Source organism: Bufo gargarizans, chromosome 4, assembly GCF_014858855.1.
Source record: "Bufo gargarizans isolate SCDJY-AF-19 chromosome 4, ASM1485885v1, whole genome shotgun sequence".
In the NCBI taxonomy this organism is placed as follows: Eukaryota; Metazoa; Chordata; class Amphibia; order Anura; family Bufonidae; genus Bufo; species Bufo gargarizans.
Window position 1 is genome coordinate 337,817,815 of NC_058083.1, and position 16,930 is coordinate 337,834,744.

At 43.2% G+C, this 16,930-nt stretch overlaps 1 protein-coding gene across 1 annotated transcript in view; it reads left to right on the forward strand.

The window, feature by feature from the left end:
* The window catches only part of UST (uronyl 2-sulfotransferase), a 398,475-nt gene that overhangs the window by 305,858 nt on the left and 75,687 nt on the right, over positions 1 to 16,930 (forward strand). The window contains 1 exon segment of the mRNA XM_044291484.1: positions 13,502 to 13,655. Coding sequence (XP_044147419.1) covers positions 13,502 to 13,655 — 154 coding nt within the window.

Genomic DNA, 16,930 nt, shown 5'->3' on the forward strand with positions numbered 1-16,930 from the left:
CCCACCGCCAGCATGACATGACAGCTCATCTCAATATCACTGAATGAAACCACTGGGTTAGCTATCTAGGCATCAAAAATAACAGTACTTCGTCTTTGTTCATCTCTTTTCTTTTCGTTGCTTTCCATGGGGTCACATATGTTTTGTCAAGAAAACCTGTGCATAAGCCATATAATTTGATGCCAAAGACAGGAGCAGATCCAGCGCTGTGAGATCTGGAATACCCTTTCAAAGCTTTCTGTAGAAAAAGCTCATGCATCTCACGTTTATCTTATCATGTGGCTCAAACCTGCCTCCTTTTTAGCTGCGGTTTTCGGTTATGTGTTTCTTTTAAGGGTCAAACGTGGTAAAAAGGCATCTCACCTGTAAAAACCTTGAAGCCAGTAGCCACATCTCAAAATATTGGCAATTAGTGTAAAAACATTTACCATAAACCAAGCAGTACATTTTACAAAGTGTGAACTTGTGTTTATGTGAGCATTATACCCGAGGGCTTCAGGATCCTTGGGGAGATACAGTTTTATTAAAAAGTAACTAAACCTTTTGGAATGATTCCTGCAGTGATTACTAATACAATGTGGTCTGATTTTGTTTTTCTAGAATTGTGACGAAGAAAACAATCTAAACTAATTGCACAAATAGTTGTACCAGCTTTTATAGAAGCACACTGATTAAACATCCACAGTGCATGGAGAAAATTAATTAACCCTTGAATTTAATAATCTGTAAATCTCCTTTTAGCAGTAATCACCTACATCAAACCACAAATAAGAGCATTCTTCCCTGCAAGTGTCTCAGTTCATTAGTATTTCTGAGATGCCTTGCATTAGCCCTCTTCAGGTCACGCCACGGGTCATGATGGGGTTAAGGTCTGACTTAGCCATTCCAGAAGATAAATCTTTTTACCTATTCTTTAGATGATTTACGTTTGTGCTTTGAGTCACTGTTGCACTATCCAGTGTCTCTTTACTTCAGATAATGGACTGCTGTCTCTACATTTTCCTGTGATGTGTTTTGATACACCTTCAAATTAATTGTTCCCTCAGTGATCACAAGGTGTCAAGGTCGTGAGGAATCAATTCAGCCCAAAACCATGATGGTCCTTGCACAATGCTTTACGTTTTGTAAGAGGTTTGGTGTTGGTATACAATGTTCTTTTTCCTCCAGCTAAGAAGTTCTATTTTCATCTCCTGTCCTGTTATTGTTATGATAACACTTTCCTGGACAGATGAAAACTTATTAGACACAGGATATTGTAGACTGGGGGGATTGGGGGGATTGGGGGGGGGGGGCAGTTAAAGTTGTTTGCAGACAAAAGGCCAAACTGTACTGCTTGCCAGTTACCACAAGGGTGCCAATGAAATTAATACAGGCCACAGAGGGTACATCTCCAACCCATCTAATGCTGGGACTACGGCTGTGTATATCCGTAGACCAGAAGATATATTTCAAAAGCAGCCTTGTCATGATTTCATATTTTGTAACACTTTTATGTTCTGTTAATTTGGGAATTGGGTCACTTCTTTGGTCTCAAGTGCCAGGATTTTCAGCCTTAGGAAACCTACTGAGTTACATATTGGTTGAAAGAATTAATATTTCATAATTGTGTTTGGTATGTCTGGCCCAGTAAAAAAAAAAAAAAATCCTGTAAAATCTGCTTATCATATTATCCTTCTCAGAGATATCTGCAATATGTTTTGGTGCAAATTATCATTATGCCATACAACCGTCCACTTTTTGCATGTAATTTGTCAGCCTCCTGTCACATGACTAAGAGGAGGGTGAAGAGGGACCTGCTTAAGACCCTTTAAAAATTGCATACTGTAAATCATATATGGTCAGATCTCACAGAAAAACCTATTTGTAGGTCTGGTCAGCTTTCAGGTGTTCTGCCAATGTGGATCTCTCATTGATCTAATTGGTATCTGATTTATTTTATGCCCATTTTATTTCTGTAATGTTTGCTTATCTGTTTCATTTTTTTCTATGTTTTTTTTAACCTTTTAGTACTGTACCTATTTGTTTTTAAAATCTTAAATTGAATAAATCATGCCTTGCTTCTCTAAACATACCCACACCCTGTTACGTACCAGTTTGCTCTGTTAACATTGAAGACCAGTTTGCCTGTCGTATGCTAGAACGCATCGCGTTCCTGTGAGTCTGTAACGAGCATTCCATCCGTTGTATTGACAAATGGTGCCAGTGTTAGCCCTGGGTTCAGACCTGAGCGTTTTACAGCGCGTTCCTACGCGCTGTAAAATGCTCAACAAGGAGAAACCAATGATTCCCTATGGGAATGGTTCTCACCTAGGCGTTTTACAGCGCATACGATCGCGCTGTAAAACGCCCGACGCTCAAAAAAGTTCTTGAGCTTCTTTGAGGAGTTTTGTCGCGCGTTCCCGTACATAGACTTTCGGGAACGCGCGACAATGTGTGTTCGCTTGTCTCTGTATGCGCGATTGCAAACGCCGGTACAATCGCGCATACAGAGCGCTCCATACCGAACGCTGAGGTGTGAACCCAGCGTTAGAGTGTGTGAATGTGTTGAGAGTCACTCAACTCCTTGGTAGCCTAATGCAGGGGTGGGGAACCTTTTTGCTGCCTAGGACCATTTGAATATTGGACATCGTTAGCTTAAAAATTTGGTCAAACATAAAATGGACTTGGGGTAAGTTACACAAATTGTGGTTCAATAAAAACTCTAGAGCGCTGTATTTTTGCGGCACAAAATGGCACCTGCACTATATATATATTACATATAGTACAGGTGCTATTTTGACCAACTATAGCAGTCTAATTTGTAAGTTCAGAATGTTATGAATTTATTTATTTATGTATTTGGCATTAATGGCAGCCAAGCTCATGCCTGGGGGGTCTAGAGAGGGGTTCACCCATCTTTCACACTCCCTGCCTCTTCCTTCGCAACTGTCCCTGCCTTTTTCCCTTTTTAAGCCTCAGAGCTGCCACTCTGAATCCTGCACCTCCCTCATGCTAATGATCACTTCTGTAATGTAAGCGGTCATTAGCATTTTCACTATATGCTCTGGCAGTGGCCCGGGGAATGATCATGTGGTCCGCGGGCCAGAGGTTTCCCCACACCTGGCCTAATGCATTAGGCGAATGTGAAAGCAGGTTCCCCCTTACAGTCAAATCAAAGGTAACAGGTACTATGAATGCCAGAGTGCCCCTCATGGCCCATCATGTTGCATGTGTGCTGATCATATGTTTATAGAATATATACCTTCAAGCATCGTGGAACATCTAGGTGTTCTTGGGTAAGCTAGAGATACAGCAATATTGTTTTTTATTTTTTTTCGACAGCATTAGCTTTCTTCATGGTGTTCTTTCATGAAAATATTTCTTTTTCCAGAGTTTTTATAATATTGGACACTTGAAAAGAGGTTTTAGCAGTTTGTAGACTACTCTTCAGTAGGTCTTTTGCTGTTATCCTTATCTTTTTGAGGATTCACCATCATGCTCGTGGAATGATCTTAACAAGACGTCTACTCCTATTTTAATGCGCAAAGCATCTGTGAAACCCGTATTTCCAATTTCATCCCCTTAATGGAAATGCCTTTTTGCCAAGTACCTGTTGAAAAAGTAATTAACAAAGTGGTTCACTTACTTTTTCGTCATGCACTGTGGATGTTTATTCAAATTGCTAATTAAAGACATGAATGCTACAAGTGTTGGCTATAGGTTTAGGCTACTTTCACACTAGCGTTTTAGTTTTCCGGTATTGAGATCCGTTATAGGGGCTCAATACCGGAAAAAAAATGCTTCGGTTTTGTCCTCATTCATTGTCAATAGGGACAAAACTCAACTGAACAGAAAGGAATGCTCCAAAATGCATTCACTTCCGTTTTAGTTGGGTTCCCATACCGGAAAGCAAACCGCAACATGTTGTAGTTTGCTTTCCATTTTGGGATGCGGAGCAAGACTGATCTGGCTTGACCCCCAATGCAAGTCAATGGGGAAGGATCTGTTTTCTCTGCCACGATAAAAAACGGGTCCGTCCTCCATTGACTTTTAATGGAGTTCATGACGGATCCGTCTTGGCAATGTAAAAGATGATACAACCAGATCCGTTCATAATGTATGCAGGCGGTTGTATTATCAGTAACCAAAGCATTTTTGGTGAACCCTGCCAGATCCAGGAAAAACTCTAGTGTGAAAGTAGCCTTAGTTAGATTTTGTTTGACTTAGGCCCCATGCACACGGCCGTGTTTCACGGCCGTGTGCGGGCCGTGGAACCGCGGCCTGGATCCCTCCTGAGAGCAGGAGCGCACGGCGTCACTGGTTGCTATGATGCCGTGCGCTCCCTGCTGCCGGCACAGTACAGTAATACACTGGTATAGATCATACCACTGTATTACTGTATTGCGGCGGCAGCAGGGAGCGCACGGCGTCATAGCAACCAGTGACGCCGTGCGCTCCTGCTCTCAGGAGGGATCCAGGCCGCGGTTCCACGGCCCACACACGGCTGTGAAACACGGCCGTGTGCATGGGGCCTTAGATATAGAATCAGATCACATTTTATTAATAATCACTGTAGAAATCCAGGAAATTCCACGCTGATGACTTACTTTTTCTTGTAACTGCGCATCTAGAACTGGCATTGGGGACTGCTGAATACTATGTAAAACAGTATATGTGTAGTAGTAAGCATGGTCCTGCTGTGGAATTGTTAATGCAGGAACAGACACTTTAATTCTTTGCATGAAATAGATTTAGAGTTGTAACATTGAATATGAAGTAATGGTACTTCAATAGAATCAGCAGAAGAAGATACAAAATATCCTGCACTTTGTGATAAATGAATATGCAGATGTACATAGCTACATTTATAAAATAAAAATCACAGAAAATAACACAATAGATTCAGACAATATATATGGACTAAGCCCTCACTCTAATGTAATAAAATCTGAGACTCTGACAGTATATTTTAATCAAAACACATCTGTGCCCGCCTACCAGCAGCAAGGTGATCTCACTCAGGCAGGTCATATTCTAAACCTACCGTACTTATGCAGTTGGGAATTTACATTCAGGAGAGCAGATCCTGCACATACAGTGGGATGCGAAAGCTTGTGCAACCTTGTTAATCGTCATGATTTTCCTGTATAAATCGTTGGTTGTTACGATAAAAAATGTCAGTTAAATATATCATATAGGAGACACACACAGTGATATTTGAGAAGAGAAATTAAGTTTATTGGATTTACAGAAAGTGTGCTATAATTTTTTAAACAAATTTGGGCACCGCAAAAAAGAAATGAAATCAATATTTAGTAGATCATCCTTTTGCAGAAATGACAGCCTATAAACGCTTCCTGTAGGTTCCAATGAGAGTCTGGATTCTGGTTGAAGGTATTTTGGACCATTCCTCTTAACAAAACATCTTTAGTACATTCAGGTTTGATGGCTTCCGAGCAGGGACAGCTCTCTTTAAGTCACACCATAGATTTTCAATTATATTCAGGTCTGGGGACTGAGATGGCCATTCCAGAACATGGTACTTGTTCCTCTGCATAAATGCCTTAGTGGATTTTGAGCAGTGTTTAGGGTCGTTGTCTTGTTGAAAGATCCAGCCCCGGCGCAGCTTCAGCTTTGTCACTGATTCCTGGACATTGGTCTCCAGAATCTGCTGATACTGAGTGGAATCCATGCGTCCCTCAACTTTGACAAGATTCCCAGTCCCTGCACTGGCCACACAGCCCCACAGCATGATGGAACTGCCACCATATTTTACTGTAGGTAGCAGGTGTTTTTCTTGGAATGCGGTGTTCTTTTTCCATGCATAACGCCCCTTGTTATGGCCAAATAACTCAATTTTAGTTTCATCAGTCCACAGCACCTTATTCCAAAATGAAGCTGGCTTGTCCAAATGTGCTTTAGCCCACCTCAAGCGGCACTTTGTGCTGTGGGCGGAGAAAAGACTTCCTCTGCATCACTCTCGCATACAGCATCTCCTTGTATAAAGTGTGCCGAATGGTTGAACGATGCACAATGACTCCATCTGCAGCAAGATGATGTTGTAGGTCTTTGGTGCTGGTCTGTGGGTTGACTCTGACTGTTCTCGCCATTCGTCGCTTCTGTGTATCCGAGAATTTTGTTGGTCTGCCACTTCGAGCCTTAACTTGAACCAGTGGCGTACCAAGGGGGGGGGGGGGGGGCCATGACGGAGTCACCCGTCCCCGGCTCCATCCACTGCTGCACCACACCGCGACGCGACTCCGCCAGGCGCCGGCTTCGGTCCGGTGGAAGGATTATTGCAGCGGTGGGCGACGCGCAACATGACGTGACGTCACGGCGCTGACGCCGCGCCGCCTTCACGGATCAGAAGCGGAAGGATCCATCCATTATACCAGCGGTCGGACGGCCGGACGGGCATCATCAAAATAAATGTGAGACGAGTAAAGTAAATAATTGTGTAATTAAGGGGGGGTGCACCGTGTAATTAAGGTGGGGAGGGAGGGGGTGTAATTAAGGGGGGGTGTTATTAAGGGAGGGGGTGTAATTAAGGTGGGGAGGGAGGGGGTGTAATTAAGGGGAGAAGAGAGGGTGTAATTAAGGGGGGGGTGCAGGATTTGTTCATTTTATTGATGGGGATTTTGATTTTTTTTCTTTTTGGTGCAGATGGAAAGTGCTTTTTTTTTTAAGGGGGTGCAGGTTTTTATTTTATTAACCACCTCCGGACCGCCTAACGCATATGTGCGGTCCGGAGGTGGCAGCGCTGCGCACAGCGACGCATATACGCGTCATCTCGCGAGATGCAAGATTTCCTGTGAACCTGCGCACACAGGCGCGCGTGCTCACAGGAACGGAAGGTAAGCAAGTGGATCTCCAGCCTGCCAGCGGCGATCGCTCGCTGGCAGGCTGGAGATGTGATTTTTTTAACCCCTAACAGGTATATTAGACACTGTTTTGATAACAGCGTCTAATATACCTGCTACCTGGTCCTCTGGTGGTCCCTTTTGTTTGGATCGACCACCAGAGGACACAGGTAGCTGTGTAAAGTACCACAAAACACCACTACACTACACTACACCCCCCCTGTCACTTATTAACCCCTTATGAACCACTGATCACCTCTGATCACCCCATATAGACTCCCTGATCACCCCCCTGTCATTGATCACCCCCTGTAAGGCTCCATTCAGACATTTTTTTGGGCACAAGTTAGCGGAAATGGGGGGGGGGGGTGCCAAACAAAGGGTTCGCCCTGGGTGCCAAATGCTCTAGGTACGCCCCTGACTTGAACTGAGCCCGTGGTCTTACATTTCCTCAATATGTTCCTAACTGTGGAAACAGACAGCTGAAATCTCTGAGACCGCTTTCTGTATCCTTCTCCTAAACCATGATGGTGAACAATATTTGTCTTCAGGTCATTTGAGAGTTGTTTTGAGACCCCCATGTTGCTACTAAAATTAAAAGAGGAGGGAAACTTACAATTTACCCCCTTAAATACTCTTTCTCATAATTGGATTCACCTGTGTATGTAGGTCAGGGGTCACTGAGCTTACCAAGCCAATTTGAGTTCCAATAATTAGTTCTAAAGGTTTTGGAATCAATAAAATGACAACAGTGCCCAAATTTATGCACCTGCCTAATTTTGTTTAAACAATTATAGCACACTTTCTGTAAATCCAATAAACTTCATTTCTCTTCTCAAATATCACTGTGTGTGTCTCCTATATGATATATTTAACTGACATTTTTTATCGTAACAACCAATGATTTATACAGGAAAATCATGACTATTAACAAGGTTGCCCAAACTTTCGCATCCCACTGTATAATGTGCTGCTCTTAGTCACCTCTGTGTGCATCCAGCAACCGATGATAGGAGGAGCCCCCACAGCTATATAGATCGCCTAATCAAGGCCACCTGTGGGATAGGCGGAGCAAAAGTGCACAAAAATGCTGCTCCCCAGATAATGGGTACCACTCCTTCAAGTGTATACTACAAACTAATCAAAAATCGCCGGAAAAAAAACAAAAAACATCCTGCACAACGTAAATGAATATGCGGATGTACATGGCAACATTTATAAAAATAAAAAAAATGGAAAATAATGCACTAACACAATAGATGCAATCATTATATATGGAATAAGCCCTCACTCTGATATGATCAAATCTGAGACTCTCAGCCAATATATTTTGATCAAAACAAATCCATCCACTACATAACGGAGTTACTCCTGAACAGCTGATCAGCAGGGGTGTGGGATCCCTGCTGATTTGATATTGATGACCTATACTAGGGATAAGTCATGAATTGTTAAAGCCTGGAGAATGCCTTTAAAACAACTGTCCAGTCAGAAGCTCAAAAATGATGTGTGATCTAAGTTAGCGCCTACAGGGGAGGATTACTTTCTGCAGATCTTGTTGCTTGGCTGGTTTTTAGTTCAGCTCTAGTCTCCCGTATCTGGGACTAGTGTCGGCAGGTATTGTGTGGTAGTCTGAGACGCACATTCTTTCTCATCATTGGTTCAGGCTGCTGCTCTCTGCCTCCACGATCAGCTCTTCCTTTTCTGATTGACTACTGTGTATAAACGCAACCCAGTCCATGTATAGAGAGCTGATTTTCATTACAGCAGTGGCAGAATGATATAGAAAGTAATGATTACTAAACGATCAGGTAAATGCCTCACACACTTTGAGGTAAAGGGGAACCTGGAGAGTCTATTTAACTCAAAAAATATTACACAAAATTACTTTTACTGTATATACTGTATCTTTGGACTTCAAACTGCAGAAACAATGTTTTTCTTCTTACAATCCCACACTTAGTAATTGCTGTTGCCCCAACACATCATGACTAGGTAGTAAATGTAAATTGTTGCCGATGGTGTCTGCTGACAGTCCCCACTGTTACTTTCCCTATTCCTCTCTCTGTATTCTTTTGTATTAAGCGGATAATCCTGCCCTTACACTTACACTGAGAAAGATACCAAAGGGCTTTGTAGGCTACCTAAGCAGATAACATGGATTAGTTTTGTGTGAGCAAGCTTAGATTCATATAGATTAATGTAAGAAAAACATTAAAATCTCAGTTCAGATTTACCCATATAGTCAGCAGTAAATGTTTTTCATTTTATTACTTACTACCTTGATAAGAAAAAATTCTGCCATTCCTAGGGGAGAATGTAGGGATAGAATACATTCTTCCCATACCTGGGGAGAATGTATGGATTGATTGTATATTTGCCATCAGGGAGAGGTGATGGAGATGATGTCACCTTCCTTAACCAGTTTCTGCCACCAATCTGTATATCTGATCTGCGTGCAGCCAGGTACCATATCTACAGTCCTTACTGTATTTGCAGATTATAATACATAGAGCTCTCTCATTAAAGGAGTGGCCCCATTACAACAACGTATCCCTCTCCCCAGGCTCCATTCAACTCTATGGGGTTGCTGGAGATAGCCGATTGCTTGTACTCTGCTATCTTCGGCAGTCCCATAGAGTTGAATGAAGGGAATCGTGCATACTCATCCCCCATGGCTTTCAGGGAACACAGGACCAGGTTCTCTAGTGATTGGCCCCCCGACGCTCACACTTGATTAGAGATAATTTTTGTAATTGGACAACCAATTTAATTATCAGACCAACTTTTATGAAGTGCAGGGAGCTGCAATGATTAGCTCCCTGCTACAAAGAAAAAGACAGCACTGAGCACTGTGTTTAGAATTAGTATCACCTGAACACAAGGAGCTTCCTTCCCGCATTACAGCTGTTGCCATGGAAACCTGCAACATAAAAGGGGTATTCCGTTAGGTACAAATTATCCTTAATCCACAGGATAGGGGGTAACTATCAGATCCGCGGGGGTCCTGGGACTCCCACCAATCATGGGAACAGAGGCCCCCTACCCCTTGCTTCTCTCCTAAAATGACTGTAGCGGCCATGCGCACGGCCGCTCCCTTAATTTCTATGGGAGTTCCAGAGATAGCAGAGTAAAATAATAATGCATCTATATCTTCCAAAATATGTTACTCCAAATAAAGGCATATATTTGTCAATCAGTATTTTCTCTCTTGTGCCCCATTGTATCTGTTAATACCTAAAATATAAATTGAAGTGAGTGGCGTAAAATGTGCGGGCTTAGGACTTATGTAATGTGTGTTGCGAAGAGTCTGCTCTCTGCTCTTCCCTTTCCTCTTCTCAGAGAATCAAGCTCACTGTTAGGTCAGTAGGGCATACAAATCTGGAGATCAGGAGCTTGTACGCAGTAGAGTAGGCTGCACCAGATTTTAGTGAGGGAGATCACACGTTGCAGTCTGTCAGTATCAGTGTCTGTAGAGGGGAGAGAAGATCACACAGAGGTTGTATCTATGTCTGTACGGGGGAGCAGTAATGGAATGAAGCTGGGCTAATGGAGGCATCAGCACCATAACTCACAGAACACGTGGACAGCATGTATAACTGAGAGGCACATCTACATCAGGCCATGTTTGAAACTAAGGCTACTTTCACATTAGCGTTTTTTTTTTTTGCAGATCCATCATAGATCTGCAAAAATGCTTCCCTTACCATAATACAACCGCATGCATCCGTCATGAACGGATCTGGTTGTATTATGTCTTCTATAGCGATGACTGATCCATCATGAACACCATTGAAAGTCAATGGGGGACGTATCCGTTTTCTATTGTGTCAGAGAAAACTGATCCGTCCCCATTGACTTACATTGTGTGCCAGGACGGATCCATCTTGCTTTGCACCACATCGCAGACAGAAAAACTCTGCTTGCATTGTTATTCTGTCTGCGATGGGAGTGGAACGGAATGCATTTTGGAGCACTCCATTTCGTTCAGTTTTGTCCCCATTGACAATGAATGGGGACAAAACTGAAGCGCTTTCTTCCACTATTGAGATCCTATGACTGAACTCATTAGAGGAATTAAAAACGCTAATGTGAAAGTAGCCTAAGTAGTGACTTTTTGAGCAGCTTGCTACTTTTATAAAGTGTCAAGAAAGGGGGTGAGGTTTAGCAGAGGAGGCAGAGCCTATCACAGCCCACCTAATTTACTATAAAAGTGTGGCCACACAGTCAGGTTTCCTGATGCAGTTTTGGTAGCCAAAATCAGGAGTGGCTCATAAAAGGAAAGAAACTATAAAGAACAGCTTCTCCTCCTTTTTTTTTTTTTTTTTTTTCTTTTTTTAATGAAACCTGACACATCCGTGTCTGTGATGCATCCATAAAGATGTCTGTGAAGGATCCATGTTTGATTTCCACGCGTCTTCCGTGTTTCATGGACACTGTGCAGATGATAATGAAAGGGGTGTTCTCATCTTAGACAATGGGGCCATATCACTAGAATATGCCCCCATTGTCTGATAGGCGCAGGGAAGGTGGTGGCTGGAGGACCCCAGGTTCACCAGGTCCGGCCACCACCAAGCGCTCTCTCCATAGTACTAAATGGGGGCGCACCGTGCTTGCGTGGCCACCGCTCCCATTCATTTCTATGGGGCCAATGGAAATAGCCAAGCCAGTTCTCTGCTATTTTTAGAGGCCCTATAGAAATGAATGTAGGGCGGTTGTGGATGCGCAGTGTGCCTTCCACAACTTTAGGGCCTCCATTCTTAGTGTAGCGATATGCCCCAATTGTCTGGCAACACCAGTCTCGATAAATATCCCCCTATGTTACCACAAGAGAGCAGAGCTGGTAATAAATGCTGCAAGGATGTAACTAGAATCGTTGTAAACATAATGGGGGGAATTTGTCTCCCCCTTATGCCTTTTTTTGGCATTAAAAAGTCACAAAACCCTGCAAACTGCCATCACGCAGTCTTTGACAGTCTCAGGTGTAAAAAAATAAATAAAAATGTGTGTGTGTGTGTGTGTGTGTATATATATATAACAGTGGATCTGAACATATACTGCATGTATACTTATTATATACAGGTTTGTTAAAAGGAACTAAGTACTCTGTGCACAAAAAGCATACTTCTACATTGCTTTTTTGTAGTGTACAGTACCCCAGCTCTTTAGTCCCTAAAGAAAAGATGAGGCTCACAACATCAAAGCAATCCCCCCTCTTCCTCCCCAGCAATCAGTTTTTTGATGGACAATAAACTTTCAATATTTTTATGATTACTTTGTGAGGTTGTGAGAAGCAGAATAAAAATCGGACTGCATTTTAGAGATTTATTTCTAAAAAGCATAGAAGAATACAGTATATTGCTCAAAGTATGTGGACACCGCTCCTGATTATTGTATTCAGCTTCATGAAATGAGTTTTCTTGGCTGAGCAGCTGGACATAAGCCTAAGGGTACTTTCACACTTGCGGCAAAGTTATCCGGCAAGCAGTTCAGTCGCCGGAACTGCCTGCCGGATCAGGCAATCTGCATGCAGCCAGACAGCATTTGTAGACGGATCCGGATGCAGGTCCGTCTCACAAATGCATTGCAAGAATGGATCCGTCTGTCCATTTGTCATATGGACAAACGGATCTGTTTCTATTTTTTTTCAAATTTTTAAAGGTCTGCGCAGGACTGATCCGGCATTCCAGTATTTTGAATGCCGGATCCGGCACTAATACATTCCTATGGAAAAAAATGACGGATCCAGCAGTCATGCAAGTGTTTTTTTTGGACAGATATAAAACCATAGCATGCTGTGGTATTATCTCCATCCTGATCAGTCAAAAAGACTGAACTTTAAGACATCCTGATGAATCCTGAACGGATTGCTCTCAATTCAGAATGCATGGGGCTAAAACTAATCAGTTCTTTTCCGGTATAGAGCCCCTATGACTGAACTCAATGCCGAAAATGTATAACGCTAGTGTGAAAATACCCTAAGATCACCATGTGCAATAACAAGCATTTAAAGTAGGGTAAAAGACACCACTATTAGACTCCGGAGCAGTGGAAACTCTGGAGTTTTGAATCATGTTTCGTGATCTGGCAGTCTGGTGGACAAATGTGGAGTAGTTGCCTGGAGAATGCTACCGACTAGAACTCATAGTGCCTAATATTTAGTGGAGAAGGGATAATGGTACGGGGAATGTATTTTAGGGTTTGAACTAGACCTCTCATTCCCAGTGAAGATTAATGCAACAGCATGCAAAGATATTTTAGACATTCGTATGCTTCCAACTTTGGGATGAATTGGAAGACCTACTCCAAAACCTTCTGAAAAGGTTCCCAGTGGAGGCTGTTTTAGCTGCAAAAGGCGCCAAACTGTATTATTACCCATGGTTTTGAAATTGGATGTCCAAGACACTTATATAGGTGTAATGGTTAGATGTACAGTTTAGCCGTGTGTATCTATAAATAAATAAGACATTTTAAAACTATAACATGTCTGAAAAAGATGAGAAATATTATGTAATAAGGCAAAGCATGGATACATAAAATGCAGAAAACATAATAGTTGTAAAAGCATCTGTAATTTTACAGATACTTTCTGTATATAATTTTGAAATATACAGTTGAAATGAAAAGTCCTCACACTCAATTTATGTAGTATTCTTTTACAGATTTGGCACAGAACAGCCAGTGTATATCAACATAATTAGAGACCCGATCAATAGATTTCTCTCTAATTACTTTTTTCGCCGATTTGGAGACTGGAGAGGAGAGCAGAATCACATGATCCGTACCCCGGGAATGAAAGAAGAGGAAAGGTACTTGGTAAGTCTTGCATACACTTTACATACATTATATAATTGCATATTTGAAAGCAGAATAAACAGAAACTATCTTTGGAGGTTAAAGGGAATTTGTGGATTGGATGGCTCACTCCTCCTCTCAGTCCCAGCAGGCTGATGTGGAGGTGACTTCAGCTTCAGTAGGTGACACCATGCCATGGAGCCAGGGGTCATAGCATTCCCCCTGCTCCTCCTCCTTACAGCCGCAAAGAAGGCTTTTAGTGGAGTCCTCTCAGTTATCCCTGCCACTTCCTAGCAGGCTACCTTCCTTTTTTCCTAAGAAGTGGCAAGAGAATCACACCACCCCTATGGCAGATAGTCAAGAGAGTCTCCCTGTTGACGACTTGTGAGAGCCCTCACTGTTTGGGCTGCCATGAAGAGGAAGTTGGGGAGTAGGTTGGTGACCCTATGCATACCTGTGTTGATGGTGGTGGTAATAGTGGCACCTGTAGCCATGGCATTGGTGTTGGGGGCAGCGACAGTGGCAGTCGGGGAAAACTTATAGCTGAGGAGAGGCGCCCAGGAGCCCATCATGAGATCTCACAGTCTGATAAAAGCGACAGAGAGGGTAAAGACTCTGAGCTCCCAGGTGCTGTCCAGCACACAATTGTCATCAATCAGGGTGCTGAGGAGGAGGCAACATCAGTGGAGAAGGGCAGTGGTGGCAGAAGCATTAAAGAGTAGAGGCAATGTACCTCTCAAAGAACAGCCAAGACTACGTCGGCTTCGGGATCTGGTGATGCCGCTGATGCTGTGGGTGTGTTAGGCTCAAAAGGTTCCAGAGCTAAGCCCAGCTTAGCTGCCAGTAGCACTGTGTGAGCAACTCCCGTATGTTGCTTTTCCTCCACAAGGCGAACACACAAGACCACAGAGGTGTGTAAGATCTGCAGGATTAAAAAAAGCCATCGCTATTCAAAAACAATTATAGGTACCAGAGGTCTATTGCAGCACAGCAGGCGGCATCACCGGATCCTTTTTATAAAAATACAACTGGGCCAGCATTCCCAATGAGAACAAGTCTGTCCTTCTTCTCCTGGTCCTCTTTGTGGCAGCAAACCTGCATCCCCAAGCTATACAGAGTCTTTGGCATCATCATCACCTTCTCCTGCTAATACTCCTCCTTTCACTTGCCTCCAACGTGAGACCTCTAGAACGGAACATTTGGCCATGAAAAAACTTTTTTCGACCAGCAATTAGCATGTCTGCAAGCTGAACCCCCACCTGGCCATGTTGCTGGCAGTGCAGTCACTGTAGTACCATTGTACTAGAGCCTTGCACTTTCATGTGGCAGAGAATGAGGGCCACACCTTGTGATTCTCAAGCTGCTCTCCACGGTGGGGCACATGGAGCAGCTGTTATGGGCAGGGACATTACATGCCTTTCACGGCCCACTTGGTCAATGTTTTTTGCGGCAGTGGAGAGGCAGCACCATGGCCAGGTCCTTTTGACCCCTTCCCACCATATCATGGAGCTGGCTCTGACTGCAGACACTTACCTGCCTCCACCTCCTCCATGGATACGATCTTGTCCCGAACAGCAACCGGGCACATAGTCACTCACACTACCCATCCTTCCAATTACATGTGTCGTGTCAAGTCAAGCGTTGCCATGCCATTTTGGTGCTAATAGGGAGAGGGAGTAGCCACACCAGCGAGCAGTTGCTCAAGTACATCAAGAAGCAAACATCTCACTGGCTGTTACCTCTCCAACTGGGCAAAGTGGTCAGCTACAATGATGCCTGCATCAGGCTATTAATGCTTCTTAACCTGTGGGTTTACGTGTATTCACTTTCCACATGACTGAAATGTAAAACATTTTGGGGGTGTTAACACAGTTGAAATTTAAATGTGGGGGGGAAATTTCTTTAAAGCGCAGTATGAATGTACGTGATCACTGTATCAACAGCAACATTTTATCACAGTCCAGGCAAAGCTGGAGCCCGCAATGCATTATTCCAGTGGCACTAATGCCTGAGGGTCAGTTTCCAGGTATTCACTTTCCACACGATTTGAATTTTTTATTTTTATTTTTTATTTTTTTGAGGGGGTGTCTAAGGTGCAGCATAAATGTACTTGATTGCTGCATCAATACAGAAATCTTCTCACAGTCCATGCAGGCTGAAATGCGATCAATAGACCTCTCCTTGATGCTGGTGCTCCATTTTGCCACTCTTGCTGGCATGCCTACCAACACGTTGTTTAAAGCTGCTGCAGGCTGCGGCCTGCATCATGCCACTTGCCAACCATCACATTCTGTACAGCTGCTGCGGTCTGCATCATGCTACTTGCCACCCATCACATTTCCTGAAACTACTATAAATATATATATATATATATATATATTTTACAGTCCTGATCAAAAGTTTAAGACCACTTGAAAAATGGCAAAAAATCATATTTTACATTGTTGAATCTTAACAAGGTTCTAAGTAGAGCTTCAACATGCAACAAGAAGAAATGAGTGACACAAAACATTTTTGGAGCATTCAATTAATTGAAAATAATGATTAAACTGAAACGGGCTGTTTTTCAGCTGATCCAAATTTGTGGACCACATGCTTTTAAAAGGCCAAATCTGTGCAAAGATGTGGATTCATTGTCATTTTCTGTCAGGTAGTCACACGTTGTGATGGCAAAGGCAAAAAAACTCTCCCTTTTTGAACGTGGTCGGGTTGTTGAACTGCATGAGCAGGGTCTCACAGCGCGCCATCGCTGCTGAGGTGGGCGCAGTAAGACAGTCATTTGGAATTTCTTAAATGGTCCTGAGGGTTATGGAACAAAAAACGTCAAGTGGAAGACCCCAAAAAATTTCACCAGCACTGAGCTGGAGTATCCAATTGGCTGTCCGTCAAGACACTGGACGATCCTCGACCCAAATTAAGGCCTTACTGGTGCTGACTGCAGCCCCATAACCATCAGACGGCATCTGAGACTGAAGGGCTTCAAAAACAAAAAACGTCTTCAAAGACCTAGTCTCCTTGAATGCCACAGAACTGCTCGTTTGGACTTTACAAGAGAGCACCAAACATGGGACATTCAAAGGTGGAAGAAAGTTTTATTCTCTCTTTATTCTCTTCTCTGAAAAAATTTAACCTTGATGGTCCTGATGGTTTTCAACGTTACTGGCATGACAAGCAGATCCCACCTGAGATGTTTTCTATGCGCCACAGTGGAGGGGGCGCCATAATGGTCTGGGGTGCTTTTTTTTTTTTCAGTGGAACAATGGAGCTCAGGAAGTGCAGGGGCGTCAAACGGTCGC